Raw genomic sequence first — 17,240 nt, 5'->3', positions numbered from 1 at the left:
CAGCATAGTGATGATAGTATGTACAACAGCATGTATAGGTACAACTGTTTCATAGCGGATGCACTGAGTACAGCAACATGTATAGCTACAACTGTTGCATAGTGGAGGCAGTGTGTACAACAGCATGTATGGGTACAACCATGACTGGTTTCATTTCCGTGACAAGAGCAGCTCAATGAATGGGTGTAGCATGGTGACGAGATGCAGCACGATGGAAAATCAATTGAAGCAGCTTGTCTTCAACTGATCTCATGTATCATCTTCTTAGAGATGATATATGCTCTTATCTAGATAAGTCAAAGTGTTGACTTCTGTTGTAAATGTACTATTTCTCTCTCTCTCTCTGTTGAACTATTGAAGAACATATAAGAAGAATTGATCAAGGGTTTCCCCACATTGGGGTTTTTCCCTGGCTAGCGCCACATGTTGTCTCCTCGTCTTGTCTTGTCTTCTGCGATTAATGTTTGTGTTCTATCTGCAGTTTACTCTAATGTTGATGTGATTGCTAATTTGGAAAGATATATGAAAATTGAAATAAATTGCTCTAAGCACAGAAGATACCTAAAAATAACATGGTGTCAGAGCTGAGGTGAAGACAAAGCCCAAGCAAGAGTGAAAGAGCAATCACCAAAGATAGTTGGAAAAGGACAAAAGGATTAGTGGATTCCTTATCCCTCTTCAAATTCACAAAGGGTGAAATGGAAGTAGAGAATATTATCTGAATAGCGTAGCGGAAGCTTTTGATGGCCTACCTAAAGATCACTGCATTGGTAAGTCCGAATCTAAGGGTGGAAGGAATGGCAGATGCCTTGGTTGCAATAAGTTCGGCCATTATGAGAAGGAGTGTCCGAATATCACTTGATGAGGATAACAATCATTGCAGGGACATCTTCAATGGTTAGAGGAATGACAGGTAATGAGGTCATCAAGGAAATGGCTGACTCTTCGGAGAAAGCAAGGAACCCCAAGTATGAAGAATCAAATGCTGTTTCTGATAAGATAAAGAAGTGCTATCTTGTATTGGCCCTCTCCTTCAGATTCTTTGGGAATCTGGCTTATCGATTATAGTTCTTCAAGGCACTTCATCAGATAGAAGGGTGCTCTCTCTAATTTGGTAGAGATGGAAATAATCGTGGGATTATGCTTGGAGCCGATGCCACCTATCCCGGAAAGGTTGTAGGGAATGTTACTCCGCAATTGAATGAGGGTAACTCGATTCATTTACAGAATCTCTTTTATGTACCTGATCACAAGAAGAACTTGATGTCCATTTCGGCAATGGAAGTCAAAGGTTACAGGGTGGCATTCATCGATGGAAAGGTACGTGTTTGAAAATGAAATTTTCAAAGATGCTTTTACTCATGGGTTCAGGGTTGGCTATTTGTGTCAAGTTGCAGGATGGTCCATTGGGGATCATGGCATATCTCATCTATAAAACCTGAGATCTACTTTATGAGGTCCTAACCGATGTGAGTCAGATGGTGACTCGGATACCTGAATTCAAGAAAAGCATGAAGGTACATGTCTGAGATGTACCGAAGGAAAATCTTACAAGGGGACCATTCCCCTCATGTAGCAGGTCCACAGGTTTGGAACAACCCGAGGGGTTTGAGATTCATGATTGGGAATCTCATATATACAGGTGGAAAAAAGACCTCTATGGCTTGAAGTAAAACACCCCGGGCCTAATATGAGAGGATTGATAGTTGTCTGATGAAGTTGAGATTCACTAAAAGTGAAGCCGATCCAAACCATTATTTGAAGGTTGTGGATGATAGAACTCTCATACCAACACCTTTTGAGAAACGACCTATTTTTGATAGGTGCAGACCCTCTCACTTGCAGAAGTAAGAGGGAGTTGGATTCCAGATATGGAATGGTAAACTGCAAGTCCGTGACTACCTCGAGGATCTTAACTTTCAGAAGTTATATGGTGGTGATGTCGGACCAGATTTGGGAAATGCCTCTGAGTTTCATAAACTCATTGGCATTGATGTTCTTGGTGAACTTTTGTCCGTATATATGCTTTGCAGTTAACATAGTGAGCTCATATTTGGTTGAACCTCACTAGATTGGTGCCAAGAATCTTCTGAGATATGTTCAGGGCACAATCTCTCATGGATTGAGATACACTACCGGAAATATGAAGCTGCATGATTATTCGAATGCTGACTAGGCAGACAATGTGGAGGATCACTAGAGCACTTCTCAGTGCTGGTTCTCTTTGGGTTCTACTTCAAGATGAGCAGAAAGCAGAAGTCGGTTGCTATAAGCACCGCCAAGACCGAATACATAGCTACGAGTATGATCTCATATGAAGCTGCCTGGTTGTGGAAGCTCTTCAGTGAGCTGTTTGTACACATGATGAATACCACTGTGATTCTTTGTGGCAACTAGTGGGGAATTCGATTATTGAGAAATCCCGTGTTCGATGATTACTGCAGCAGATAGATATCAAATACTACCTTACCTGGGATATGGTAAGTCAATGAGCGAGGAGGCTCCATCGCATTGAGACTGATGTACAGGTTGTAGACACTTTGTCAAAGCCTTGGGGAAAGGTCAAATCTGTGATTTTCTTGAACGACTTGGAGTTGTTGAGAGACCTTCGTATAAGGGTCTTGCATGTTGCATGCATTGAGCTCTGGGAGCTTTGGGGGGTTTGGGGTACTTACTGGAGCGACATACGACCACAAGGCGACTCACCCTGCCTTGGTGGTGCGTTATGTACAGGGTGACAGGTTCAACCTTTCCCTATGATACCTCGTGGCGACTATGGAACAGGATGATTAGTTCTTCTGTGGGACAGGATGGTTAGTTATCCCATGGCAACTTTGGAACAGGATGATTAGTTCTCCTATGGGCCGGGATGATTAGTTCTCCCGTGGCAACTATGGAACAAGATGATTAGTTCTCTTGTGGGCCGGGATGATTAGTTCTCCCGTGGCGGCTGTGGAATAGGATGATTCGTTCTCCTATGGGTAAGATGATTAGTTCTCCTGTCGAGGCATCCTACCCATGCAGTCTGGGACTCATGGGAAGTACATCTCATCTGATCAATGAGCAGGGAAATGGGGTTAGGGACCATAGTAGTACTATCGATGGACGCATTGTTGTATCTACCACACTCCCTATGCTAGGATGACCTCCATTGATCTGGGATCAATGAAACTGACTTCGGGTTAGTAGAGAATGGTATAAGAGATTCTCGTTCAATTTTCTTCTTCATGGTTCAGCAGAGCAGAGTAGAGCAAAGCAGAGCAGTGCAGGGCACTGATGGCAGAGATAGTATAGTTGAACATATGGATCAATGGATGGAGTCCTCCCTAGTTGAGAGGGAGTGTTAAAATTGGCAACTAGGGCCAAACTCCATGTGGGTCATATTATTAATTGCAGCTGATATTTTTCTTGGATCACTTTCATGTTGAGGTGTAGGATTGATCTAAAGATCACCCGATTCCGATAAGTATTCATGGAGATACAAATTTATTTGTGTTCTGGGCAATTCGTCAAGGTCGGCCAGCATCCAAATATACCCCACTTGTGCTCAACGTTTTAGTATAAATAAAGGTGCCTTGAATCACTTGAGAATACACTCTCATCTCTCTTGATCTCTCCTCTCCACTTGTTTGGGTTGTCCTCTCTCAAAGAGGAAGTAGTGTAAAGGGTCTTCTTAGAGAGCCCTAGATGCAGTCAACTAAAGTGCCCTAGCGCAGTCTTAGGAGGAGATCGATTCGCAGGTTAGAGGAGACCTATACGCAGCTCAAAGAAACCCCTATACGTTGTCAAGAGGGAGACATATTCGCAGCTCAAGGAGGAAGCCTAGCCACTGTCCAAACAGAGAGATCTAGCCACAGTAAAGGAGGCCTATGCACAACTGAAGTAGAAGCCCTAATGTGCTGTCCTAAAAGTGCCCTAGCTGCAGGTCAAAGGTGCCTTATTATTAGGCCCTAATCTGCTGTAAAGAGAGCTCCTAAACATAGCTAAACGGAGTCCCTAATTCGCAGTCGTAAATGAAACTAGAACGTTGTCAAGGGTGGTCCTACTTGCTGTCAAGAAAGCTCCAATACACAACAAACATGTATCCTTAATTCACTTTTGCAAGAGGCCCTAAATCCACTGTCCTAAGAACCTCTATATTCGCAATGAAAGAAGCCTAAAGCCACTATCAATGGAGCCCTAATACTCAGCCATGTAAAGACTCTAAAACGTAGCACATGTAGCCTTATAACGCAACAAGAAAGTGTCTTAAAGGTACAGAAATGGACAGTGTGTTTGCTGTAGGTGTCTGTGTGATAAGGGAAGACTGAAGGGCTGAAGAGGAGGCTGTGTATCTTGCTAGAAGGCTGAGGATAGAGGTAGTTGTTTGAGAGCTCTAAAGGATGGAATAGTCCTCCAGAAAGGCTACCTCAGACCTGTTATAAGGGTTGTATAATGCTGCTGTAATAAGAGATGGACAGTGCCATTGTCAAAGGTTAGAAGTATTGCATTGAGGATCAGTCAGCTAAGCAAGGAGCAGAGTGGTGGTGTAATCATCTTGGAGACCCAGTTGAAGAATGAAGACTGAGGAGCTACACATCTAGGTGCAACAATTATATGCAGCATGACAATTAGTGGATAGTATGCACTGCAACATGTAATGATTGCAACATAGTGATTACAGTATGTACAGCAGCATGTATAGGTACAACTGTTGCATATTGGAGGCAGTGAGTACAACAACATGTATAGGTACAACTGTTGTATAGTGGAGGCAGTGTGTACAACAACATGTATGGGTACAACCATGACTGGTTGCATTTCTGTGACAAGAGCAGCTCAGTGAACAAGTGCAGCATGATGATGAGATGCAGCACGATGGAGAATCAATTGAAGGAGCTTGTCTTCAACTGATCTCATGTATCATCTTCTTAGAGATGATATATGCTCTTATCTAGATAAGTCAAAGTGTTGACTTATGTTGTAAATATACTATCTCTCTCTCTCTCTCTCTCTCTCTCTCTTCTGAACTATTGAAGAACATATAAGAAGAATTGATCAAGGGTTTCCCCACATTGGGGTTTGTCCCTGGCTAGCGCCACATCTTTTGTCCTCTTGTCTTGGCTTGTCTTCTGCGATTTATGTTTATGTTCTACCTGCAGCTTACACTAATGTTGATGTGATTGCTAATTTGGAAAGATATGTGAAAATTGAAATAAATTGCTCTAAGCATAGAACATACCTAAAATTAACATGGTGTTAGAGCTGAGGTGAAGACAAAGCCCAAGCAAGAGTGAGAGCAATCACCAAAGACAGTTGGAAAAGGACAAAAGGATCAGTGGATTCCTTAGCCCTTTTGAAATTCGCCAAGGGTGAAATCGAAGCAGAGAATATTATCAGAATAGCGCAGTAGAAGCTTCTAATGGCCTACCTAAAGATCACTTCATTATTAAGTCCGGATCTAAGGGTGGAAGGAAAGGCAGATGCCTTGGTTGCAATAAGTTCGGCCATTATGCGAAGGAGTTTCCGAATGGTTGGGACACATCACTTGATGATGATAACAATCATTCCAAGGACATCTTCAATGGTCAGAGGAATGACATGTAATGCAGGTCATGAAGGAAACAGCTGACTCTTTAGAGGAAGCAAGGAACCCCAGGTATGAAGAATCAAATGTTGTTTCTGATAAGATAAAGAAGCACTATCTTGTATTGGCCCTCTCCTTCAGATTCTTTGGGAATCTGGCTTATCGATTATAGTGCTTCAAGGCACTTCTTTAAATAGAAGGGTGCTCTCTCTAATTTGGTAGAGGTGGAAACAATCGTGGGATTATACTTGGAGCCGATGTCACCTATCACGGAAAGGGTGTAGGGTATGTTACGTCGTAATTGAATGAGGGTAAGTCTATTCATTTACAGAATCTCTTTTATGTACCTGATCACAAGAAGAACTTGATGTCCATTTCGACAATGGAAGTCAAAGGTTATAGGGTGGCATTCATCGATGGAAAGGTACGCGTTGGAAAATGAATTTTTCAAAGATGCTTTTACTCATGGGTTCAGGGTTGGCAATTTATGTCAAGTTGTAGGATGGTCCATTGGGGATCATGACATATCTCATCTATAAAACCTAAGATCTACTTTATGAGGCCCTAACAGATGCGAGTCAGATGGTGACTCGGATACCTGAATTCGAGAAAAGCATGAAGGTACATGTCTGAGATGTACCAAAGGACAATCTTACAAGGGGACCATTCTCCTCATGTAGTAGGTCCATAGGTTTGGAACAACCCGAGGGGTTTGAGATTCATTATTGGGAATCTCATGTATACAGGTGGAAGAAAGACCTCTATGGCTTGAAGTGAAACACCCCGGGCCTAATGTGAGAGGATTGATAGCTGTCTGATGAAGCTGAGATTCACTAAAAGTGAAGTCGATCCAAACCATTATTTGAAGGTTGTGGATGACAAAACTCTCATACCAACAACTTCTGAGAAATGACCTATTTTTGACATGTGCAGACCCTCTAACTTGCAGAAGTAAGAGGGAGTTGGATTCCAGATATGGAATGGTAGACTGCAAGCCTGTGACTACCTTGAGGATCTTAACTTTCAGAAGTTTTATGTTGGTGATGCCGGACCAAATTTGGAAAATGCCTCTGAGTTTCATAAACTCATTTGCATTGATGTTCTTGGTGAACTTCTGTCTGGATATATGATTTGCAGTAAGCATAGTGAGCTCATATTTGGTTGAACCTCACTAGATTGGTGCCAAGAATTTTCTGAGATATCTTTAGGGCACAATCTCTCATGGATTGAGATACACTTCCAGAAATATGAAGCTGCGTGATTATTCGAATGCTGACTGGGCAGTCAGTGTGGAGGATCACTAGAGCACTTGTCAGTGATGATTCTCTTTGGGTTCTGCTTTGAGATGAGCAGGAAGCAGAAGTCGGTTGCTATAAGCACCGCCGAGACCGAATTAAAAATTGGGTCTACTAAGAAAAAGAAGAACAAAACGGGGAGTAGAAATGACGATGCGAATTCAAGGAAATTTTAGGAGGAAATCAATGGAATACACCAGTGCCTTGGCAATGTTGAAAAGAAGTAGGATGAATTTGGAAAAAGGCCACGATAGGATTAATTAGTACTCAAGACCAAATGGAAAATAATATAAAAAAATAGAGAACATGATGAGCCAGTTAATGGGAGGATTCAATCATTCTTTTAATCCCTTAATCACTCATGAATCGCCACAGAGTCCCAAGACTATAGAAGGCGAAGTTTTTACTAGTCATCAATTTCCATTGATGCACGAAGTCCCACAATACCGCATATACAATTTCGAGGAAGTCAGTACTATACAAAGTTTCTCGAAACAGACTACCTAAAAATTAGAAGGGAATTACCTAAGTACGATGGTAAGGACCATAGAGGTGCCATTGTGTGGGTAAATAAAATGGATGTCATTTTCGGGGCAAACCCACCAATAGGAGAACAAGAGAAGATCATGATCGCATCCAACAACTTGGACGCTGAAGCATACGATTGGTTCCTATGATGGTCCAATAGATGTGAGGCTAGTTTGTTCAATTGGAAAATTTTTGTGGACAGCCTACTCAAAAGCTTCCATGATGATGAAGAAGACGATGTTTACGAAATATTCGTTCACCTCAAACAAAAAGGATCTGTAAGCAAATATACCCACACGTGGGAAGTATTAGCTATAAGACAAAGGGGGTTCTCCGACGAAGAACTGCTAAAAATGTATAGATGTGGGCTTAAAGAGTATATTCGAGAAGAATTAAAACTATATAAACCTAAATCCATTGAAGAAGCTAGACATGCAACAATAATTATTGAACGAAAGTATAAATTCCATAAAACACCATATGTCAGTAATGAAAAATCAAGCAACTACTCAAAAGGAAAGTCAAGTAAGTCTTCTTCAGAAAACACTGGTAAGTACATTCCACCACCGATGCACAAAGGAGGAAAACAACAATCAAATTTTGAAAAGAAAAGAGATGGCAAATGTTGGACACGCAGAGATAAATATTCTCCAGGACACAGATGCACTACACTAAAACTTTACAATTGCAAAGCAGAACAAGAAGGGGAATCTTCAGATAGTAACTCCGACGAAGAAACTAACAAAGAAAACAAGAAAATATGCCAAGAATTTCTTTTGGAGCAGTCAGTGATCTTAAAGCTGCCATAAATATTGACCTTAGCTCTGACACCATGTTGAAATTCTAGTGTTGCAATGACTAGAGTAGTTTTTCACAATTGATAACTACTTCCGTTGATATAAGTTGTTCCTTCTTTATACTTTAGTCAACAAGTTGCTATACATGAAAAAATTCAACCATTAATCCTTCAATAAGAGCAATAAATAGAGATTATAGTAGCCAATGAACAATAGACAATAAGCAAGAGACAAGGGACACCAAGATTTGGCTCACTTCCAGGGCAAAACCCACAAGGGGAAAACCCAAACTTCTTTCCTTATGTGAGAGAGATTATGTCCATCATTAGTACATCAAAAGGTTCCAACAAATCCAAAATAGCCAACAATGAAATAACCAATCAAAATCTGCTCATAGAAGGAGAGAAATTCCATTTCTGTCCAACAAGTAGGGTCTGCACAAGAAGGCCGAAATATAGGCCTGTAGTCACTGTGAATGGAGGCTAAAGTTCTCACTGAGGTCACCACAAAAGTCTACCACTGAACTGTCAAGAATTTGGCCCTAACACCCTTGGACAACTTCAGAAGTATGTCACATAAAAGGAGCGAGCTTCTTTGTAGTATTTCAGCCTTAAAGAATCAACAGAACAAAAGTCAAAGGCACCCAAATCACTGTAGTCAACGAGCCTTTGAAGGAGATACAAATCGTCATCAAAAGATCCCATATTATCCTCTTCGCATGTGCGGATATGCTCTGCAATAGAAGACCAAACTTTTTGTTGTTGTTGCAGACCGAATTGTTGTGGTTGATGGCAGACAAAACAAATGCTAACAAACTCATATAAACAGGTGTCATGTGAGGGCTAGTTAGCCCTAATGGGGCTGACATGATGACCTTCAATGAGGCAACTTGTAGGGCTTATTTGAGCAGACTTGTAGGTGACCAAATTTGATTTCTTCTTTGTGTATGCAATGAAAAATGCCAACCATAGCTCCTCAAAGGCTTATTCTAGGCATCCTTGTGCTGATGCATGAGTCATGACATTGCACATGGAGACATTGTCTATGTTTGGTTTTCTAATTATGTTATGACTCATGGAGAATTTGCAAGTTGCTACTATACGTGATTTTGTTTATGAAATCAATTTTAAATTTGCTATTAAAAATTTTGAATACAAATATCAGTTGTGTTATATTATATGATCATATTTTATGAGATGATATTATGAATTCTCGTGTAAACCATGGTTTTATAACTTGTATCTGTTGGAAATGCCAATAATTTATCTTTTATGCAAAAAAAAAAAGACATTTCTTAGTTTTCTGCTATTTGCCAAGTCTTCCCGAGTTGGCAAATGATATCCTAGCCAAGTATTTGCTGAGTGTGAGCTGTCCAACACTGGTCTAGAGTCTAGACTCTAGATTATGTCATTATAGTTACTCATTAGGACTATGCTTCTTTTTGAAATTTAGAGGCCATTTAGAGCCTCTTTGTTGATGTTTTTTGGTTTAGAGGTGTATTGCAGTCAGTGCTATTTTGGTTATATGTTCTTTTACTTAATCATAAATGAGAAACTTTGCATATTTGTGTATAAAGTATTTGGATTCACATGGATGCACATTAATATATAAGTTTTTTTTTTCTTTCAAAACTTAAATATTTGAAGTCTTTGTTGGTGGTCTTGTTTTTGTTGCCTTTTTCATGGTTCTAATCTTGTTCACATTTTTGGTATCAATTGGTTCAATGACTGGTCCAGGTTCAATATCATTTTTTAGCCACACTGCCCTTTTTCCATCTTTAGCTCTGTTAACATTTTTTGGCCATACTATTTCTTGGTGTAATGAGAACATTCATCGATATTTCCTTTGTATTTTATTAATTAGTTCCAAAAAACAATATTGAGCAAATCAATGTTCGGATGTAGTGAGCAATTATAGAGCTGCTATGTGAAATTATTGCTCCTTGTTGACCACACTTTGTCAATAGTTTGAGAACGCAGAGTACAAGGAAGTGGAGATTTTTTTTTTGAAGATCAAAGTCATCAGTAGCCATCATTTATCATTGTAAACCCAATTTCTGCAAAGTTTATTGTAAATGATGCTAGTATGACCATTTAATTATGTAACAATACCTAGGTAAGCCTTTGATTTTGGCAAAGGATTTCATCCTAGGAAGTCTTTTAACCTCTCTGAATTATGTGTGTTTGTAAACATTCATAATTGACAAATTTTTTCTTTCAGCTTAAACTTGAAAGTTAGGGTGGAATTCGTTGACAAGGTCTTAGGTGAGTCCTAGTGTGTATCGAGTTTGATGTAAAAGTGTGTTTAGGAATAATTTTAGTGCGTGGTCCCTTGTAATCAGAACACCACGGCTAAATTATTTTATTATAAACACACTTGGTTTCATACTAGATCATATTGTGTCGTAGACTTGGGTAATATCTTGAGGGTCTATGTCTAAAGGTGTTTTCCCCTTCTAAAGGTTGATATTGTAATTATTTTGATTTAAAAATATTTCAGTGCATGGCCCCTCGCAATCAGAAGCCATGATTAAAATATTTGAGGGTGGAAAATAATTAAATCCCCTCTAGAGTCAATTAATTAATTTTTCTGGCTAAATTAAATAAAAAACCCTATGCCAAAAAATTAATCAATTTAGAGTCAAAAAATAATTATAGAGAAATTAATTTCTCTCCAAGTGGAAAATAATAAAAAAATCGTGGGTCAAAAAGAAGTCAAATTTTGGAGGTCCTCCACCAAGAGAAAAATGGATGTTTTAAGAAAAGTTGAGCCCTTGGACCTTGGTGGTTAAGTCAAAGTAAAATTTTCGAGGAAATTAATCCAAAATATTAATTTTTGGATTAATTAAAGGTGGTTTTAAAGAGAAATTCGAATTTTTCCTCAAAGATAAAAATTCGACGGTGGAGTTTAAAAGATGATCAAGTTATCTTCGATAGTCGAGATTATTTTGACTAGGATCAAACCAACTAGCCATTATTTTCCACTTGGAGGGGTTTTCTCTATATAAGGAAGCCATTTAGGTTCTATTTCCCATCTTTGGATGAGGTGATTTTGTAACATATGTACTAAGCTATTGCTCTGCTGGAATCATTTTTCTCATCATAGAAAGACTTTGGGGTTTCAGTTCATGGTGTTCTTCTATCTTCTAATCTATGGTATGTGCTAGTTATGTGTTGATCTTCTATATTGTGCTGAATATATTTAATTGTTATTTCATTTGTCGGTGATAAGAACATTATATTGGTATGAGTTATCTTAGGTGATTTGATTCACTATATGATCTAACAGTTTTCCTTGAGATTTAAATAGAGATTTGCAGGTATGCTAGCCCTTGGGCTCCAATTCAGAGATTGTGGGGAAGTGCCGACCTTGTTTGGGCTCTAAGCTTTTGTTGTGACAAATTATTCTGCATAAGGGCTTTGGCTGGTCTATCATTCGAAATCATTCGTCCGTAAAATTTAAGAAAATTCTCAAAACTTGTATTTGATCTTGGGCTACAAAGAATTAATTTGCTAATGAGAGCTAACGATTTTATTTTGTAAATATTGTAAATATTTGTAAATATTTCCACCCTTGTTTTATTTTGGTAGCATTTGGGGTTTTGAATTTTTTGTATATATTTTGGTTTTGGGTATTCTTTCATTTATTTGTGCAGGTGATTTTCTCAAGCCATCTCAAGCCATCAAGGAGGTCAAAATTTTCTGAAGAGAATAGCCGTAAAGCTAGGGTTTGAAGGTTTTCATTCCTCCAAGTGTGACGTCTAGTTTTCTTGAGCATTTTTGCTGGGGTTTTGAGGCAGATCTAGGCCTAGGAAGGCAAGATCTAGCCCTTGGACCCCCTCCAAGCTCAACGTCCGGCTAAGAAGGAAGGATGTTGGCCTTAAAGAAGAGATTTTTGGCATTTTTGTGGCGCAATTATTGTGATTTCAGGGGTCCAAATTTCTTTTTGAGGTCTTCTAGGCCTAGCCGAAGGCTTTCCAAGCCTAGACAACAACCCTATACCCCTCTATCCCCTTGCGGCAGCCTTGTTTAGCCCTTCCTCTGCCTTGCCATGGCCTTTTAAGGCCTTGTCCCTTAAGCCAATGGCCTTTTAGGCCCTGATCTCCTTGATCGCAACCCTAATTGGGCATTTCCCTTAAGCCGTAGGCTATCTTTGGCCTTGCCGTGGCCTCATAAGGGCCTCTCGCTCCCCTTTCTTTGGCCTCTTCCCTTGAGCTGATGCTCTTATGGGGCTTTCTTTGCCCTAGCCGCAAGCCTTTAGGCCTTGTTTCTCTCATTGTGGGCCTCCTCTAGCCCTTCTTGGCCTATTGTTGCCCTTCTTCTAGCCCTAGCCTATCCTTCTAGCCCTCATTCAGCCATTCTTCAGTCACTGAGTTAATTTGCATTGGTTTATGGTCTCTAACAAGTTGTTTTGCAGTGCTTTTGGAGCTAACTTGGTGGTTGCAGTTGGTCAAGTGGTTTGAAAGAGTCTCTAGTAACTAACAAAGCCCAACAAAGCCAGTAGGCCTAGTGGTTTTCTCTCTAACCCTCTCTTCCTCATCACTGTTTCATTTGAACTCTGAAGCATATTAATGACAACGCTGTATTCAGGGCCTAAACACATCTAAAATTGCCCTAATCTCATCAATTAATCATTTAAGGCATCAAAAATTAACCTTGTGGGTAAATTGGTTGCATATAAGTGAAATTTGAAGGACTGTTGGGTATATTCAAGATCTGATATGTTTGCTACAGCCATCTAAAATCACCTACAGTAGTGATAAAATCACATAGCAGTGGCATAATAATTAACTTGCAAGCATATTTCATCATTGGTAAATCATTGGCACTGGTTGGGCTTGCATTGTTTGGCATATCTTGTCATTTCTTGAAGGTTTTCATAATAATTTTGAAGTCTGATAGATGCTGCATAAGGTCTGATATAAACATAACAGTGGTGTCAAAAGTTGTTGACAGTCATCTCTTTTCATTTGGCATTTGTTCCTTGCATCCTTACAAGTGTTTTCTAGTGAAAAATTTGGTGTTTTCTTTACTGCTGCAATCATCATTTGATTGGCATACCATTGTTTGCATTTGCATCTCATTGCATTCTTTCACTCAAACATATCACTGTTTGCATTCTCGTTGACAAACATAAGTGCTCTAAAAAGCTAATTGAATTGGTAATTGTTGCATAAGATTGGCTTAATTCTCTAAAGAAATAATATTGTTGATAAATTCTCTCTTTCTCCCATTGATAGCTGGCATTATTGTAACATTGGAATATCTCTACCTGTCATTGCTATCACATTGCTAAAGAAGTGGATAATTGGATAATTGGTTACATTGTTTCTTGTGGATTTACTAACTTGTTGCAAGTAAGCTTCACATCTAAAGTTTATAATGTTGGAAATCAAGTCACTCTGAAAAGCACTTAATTGGTAATCATAATCGTGATTAGAGTAATCTTGAGGTAGTCCAAAGAATTGCTAATTGTGTTCATAAAGAATTTGAATTTTTCTCTTTTGTATCTAATTGGCACATTGACATTCTATAGTTATAATCTAAGTAATCTTAAGAATTTGTTAATTGTAGATCATCATCATTTAATTGGCATTGTTGAATGTAGCATTGGATTGATTTTCATTTCATGAGCAATTGTCTATTGTGATCTTGATAACATTTTCTGGTGCCATCTATTTGGTTTACTGAGCACTTTCTTTTGGTGAAGATTGTCATTATACATTGTTAAGTATTTCTTGAAATCATTGTAATTTGTCTTTAAGTACCTAATACACTTAAAAATATCACCTAAAGATAATCACTTATTTTGCACTTGCATTTTAGGACTAGTTTTGCATTAATTAACTTACCTCCAAGCATAAGCTTGGTTGATAGAGAGATAGGACCACCTTTCTCACCCAACTTGTGAAGCTTAGACTCTCTTTTGTGGTTAACACAATGACCTTATAGTTGTCAGAGCCAGAATCTTTGCAGTGCTGGAGGCATCAGGTGGTTAGAACTCCAGTGGAGGTATCGTTAATATAGCCTTTGCCATCTTCCCCTGGTGGTTCTCTCTCACAACCTACGCTAGAGACTAGCTTCAAAATAGTTGAGAGGAAGGATTCATTTAGATAGGCATCTAATTTAAAATAAACGAAGATCTTGCATTTCACGTAGTCTTAGGTATCGCATTTCATATAGGATAGTGAAGCATCCTAAAGCAACAACTATCCATTTGGTGGCTTGGTAGATAATTCACGTTAAACAAGTATTTTGACTCCATTTAAGGCACTGGTCTCTCAAAGTAATCTAATGTAATCACTAAACTTGCTAAATTAACCAAGTTGCTAAGCCATTTAGTTGTGTCTCCTAGACTTGTTGGTTGTCGATGGGTCTTTCATTTTCACATTTCATATGGATTAACCCCATAGGTTGTTGTAGTGAGACAACTAGAACAGAGAGGGCGGGGATCAGAGTGACAACCCCCGTCTTGAGCGTTGTCACATCTTGCCTGTATAATTTGGGTGAAAACACTGCTTAAAGATGAAATGAACTTTAAGAAAGCCAGACGTGTAATTTGGTTCATATGAGAGGTTTTTCCATGTTATTGTGCATTAGATATTGAAGTTAATGAGAGGTGGGAACACTTTTATGTTTATTGAATAGTAGCAAGAAATGCCTTTGCATTAACAACTTAAGGAAACCAAATTTCCTTCTCTCTTACTAGCTACTAAAGTCTATTTTTCTAAAATCTCTGGGAGAGTGGAAGATAAAATATGGGCAACAACACTGCTTAAAGATGAAATGAACTTTAAGAAAGCCAGATGTGTAATTTGGTTCATGTGAGAGGTTTTTCCATGTTATTGTGCATTAGATTTTGAAGTTAATGAGAGGTGGGAACACTTTTATGTTTATTGAATAGTAGCAAGAAATTCCTTTGCATTAACAACTTAAGGAAACCAAATTTCCCTCTCTCTTACTAGTTACTAAAGTCTGTTTTTCTAAAATCTCTGGGAGAGTGGAAGATAAAATATTATAATTTTATTAATGTCCAATGAATTACCATAACTTTAGAAAGCTATTTTCAGTGAATTCTTTGATATTGGTTGATTTATTCAAGCTAAATGCATACAAGGTGATCCGTTGCATGCACAAAAATGATGGCAGCTGAAGTATTAGTTAGCGTAGTAGCAGGGTTGAATTTAACTTTTTGAGGCATCCATAGGCATCAAGCTCTGTTTCCAAATATGCTAGTACTTCACTATGTGGCTGTTCATTGTTGGAGACTGGTACTATACTCTTGTAAATTATTAGTAAAAAAATTCCATTCTTCATTTGGCTTTATTTTCATGGACAATAATGAAAGGCGTTTTTGAGTTACCAACAATTTTACTGGATATTTATTGTTTGTTTGCTTGCTTTTTTGTTCAAGGTGCTGCTTTTACTTTAACTTTTCTTTACAGGTAGGGTTTTTTGTAAGTTCATTCTATAGTGTAACATTGTCTTTGGTTTTATAGTGGAGAAGAAGTTTGAAGTTAGGAGGTGAAGCGGCAGTTGAAAAGATTACATTGGAGGGCGTAAGAGCATTACGTACTATGTTGAGTGCCACTGTTCATGATGTTCTATATTACATGAGTCCTATTTACTGCCAGGATATCATTGATTCGGTATTTTTTTCTGACTCTATCTTCATTATTATTTCTTGTTAAAATATGGGTGAAGTAATATGTTGTATGGATGTTTTTATGGTCTCATAGATTAATAAGAATATTTTTAGGTGATGAGTGGAAAGTGGTAATGTATCAGAATGTAATTGTAAATTTCTAATTGTAATTATTGAGTTAAGAAGACAAATGTTGAGATTTACAAGAGATAGTGAGAGAATTGAATGTAACCAACACAAACCTAAATTCTGCGATACAGAGAAAAATAAACCAGCTCTAGGGAAGCATGACACTTGGAGAGAAATCAACCAAGGGAAGTGCAACACTAGAAAGAGAAAGAACTCAAGGAGAAGTTTGCTAGAGAGACAAAGAAACCTGAGCACAAGAGAGGGTGCAACACTTGATGGTTCCCTTTGGAAAATCACTTTATTAAGAGTGAATGAATCACTTGAATGATTGAATACACCTGAGAGTTGTGTATTTATATGCAACTCAAGAGTGGGCTATTTTTCCATTAGGTTTTTCAAGTTTGTGTATAACGTTGGTCTTAACCAAAAAGGCAAATGCGATACGAATACACTATAAGGTTGGCTGAGGCTAAAAATGAAGCTTACTCCTTTTTTACAGGCCCACTTATGTTGAAAAGGGGCCATAGAGAGTGGACATTACATAACACCCCCCTTAATGGCAAATCTCGTGCACGAATATGATTATGCAAGCTATTGAAGTTGGCCTCTAGTAAAGGTTTTGTGAACATGTTGGTGTGTTGGCCCACCAAAGGTAGGCATGTTAGCATAGGATTTCCTTGATATTGGAGTTGTTGAATGTAGTGTATCTAGATTTCATTGTTTTTAGTTCTTCCAGGATCCACTGGATTATGAACAAACTAAATTATCCTGTAATTGTCACAAAAAAGAGTGGTGAGATACTTTTGAGGGAAACTCAATTGTTCAAAACTCAACCACATCCATGCAAGGTCCTTCTAGGCAAGAATGACACAACGTATCTAGCTTCTATGGAGGAGAGACAAAAAATGTCTTGCTTCTTACAACACCAAGAATATGACCTGAACCAACATAAGATAAGGTAAGATAATTTTATTAATGTCCAACAAGCAACCACAAAAGTAGGTCAATGGGACTAAGATATACATCCAATGTGAATACAATGTGAGATTGCAAAAGCAACTCCTAGACATAATAATTCTTGTTGAGAATTTGACAGATTTTAAACCAGTAATTACAAATCTTGTAGACAAATTCCACTGTAAACCTAGCTTTTTATTTATTTATTACTAAGCAGGAAATTGCTTCAAAGTCATCTTAAAGGGAACCTGACAAATAGATAAGCTGGAGAAACCTTCTCTGACTAGACACCCCTGTTTGCAAATGTGTGCTGCTACAACCTTC

At 38.5% G+C, this 17,240-nt stretch overlaps 1 protein-coding gene across 5 annotated transcripts in view; it reads left to right on the top strand.

The window, feature by feature from the left end:
* The window catches only part of SGR2 (shoot gravitropism 2 (SGR2)), a 444,740-nt gene that overhangs the window by 245,923 nt on the left and 181,577 nt on the right, over positions 1-17,240 (top strand). For all 5 annotated transcript variants that reach the window (XM_089378380.1, XM_089378378.1, XM_089378379.1 and 2 more), the window contains exon 9: positions 15,685-15,834. In XM_089378380.1, coding sequence (XP_089234506.1) covers positions 15,685-15,834 — 150 coding nt within the window. The remainder of the gene's footprint in view (positions 1-15,684; positions 15,835-17,240) is intronic.

This window comes from Pinus tabuliformis, chromosome J (genome assembly GCF_031772625.1).
Source record: "Pinus tabuliformis cultivar Carrire ecotype Pingquan chromosome J, CPIR1, whole genome shotgun sequence".
Lineage (NCBI taxonomy): Eukaryota > Viridiplantae > Streptophyta > Pinopsida > Pinales > Pinaceae > Pinus > Pinus tabuliformis.
This window is presented reverse-complemented; position numbering and strand designations above follow the sequence as displayed.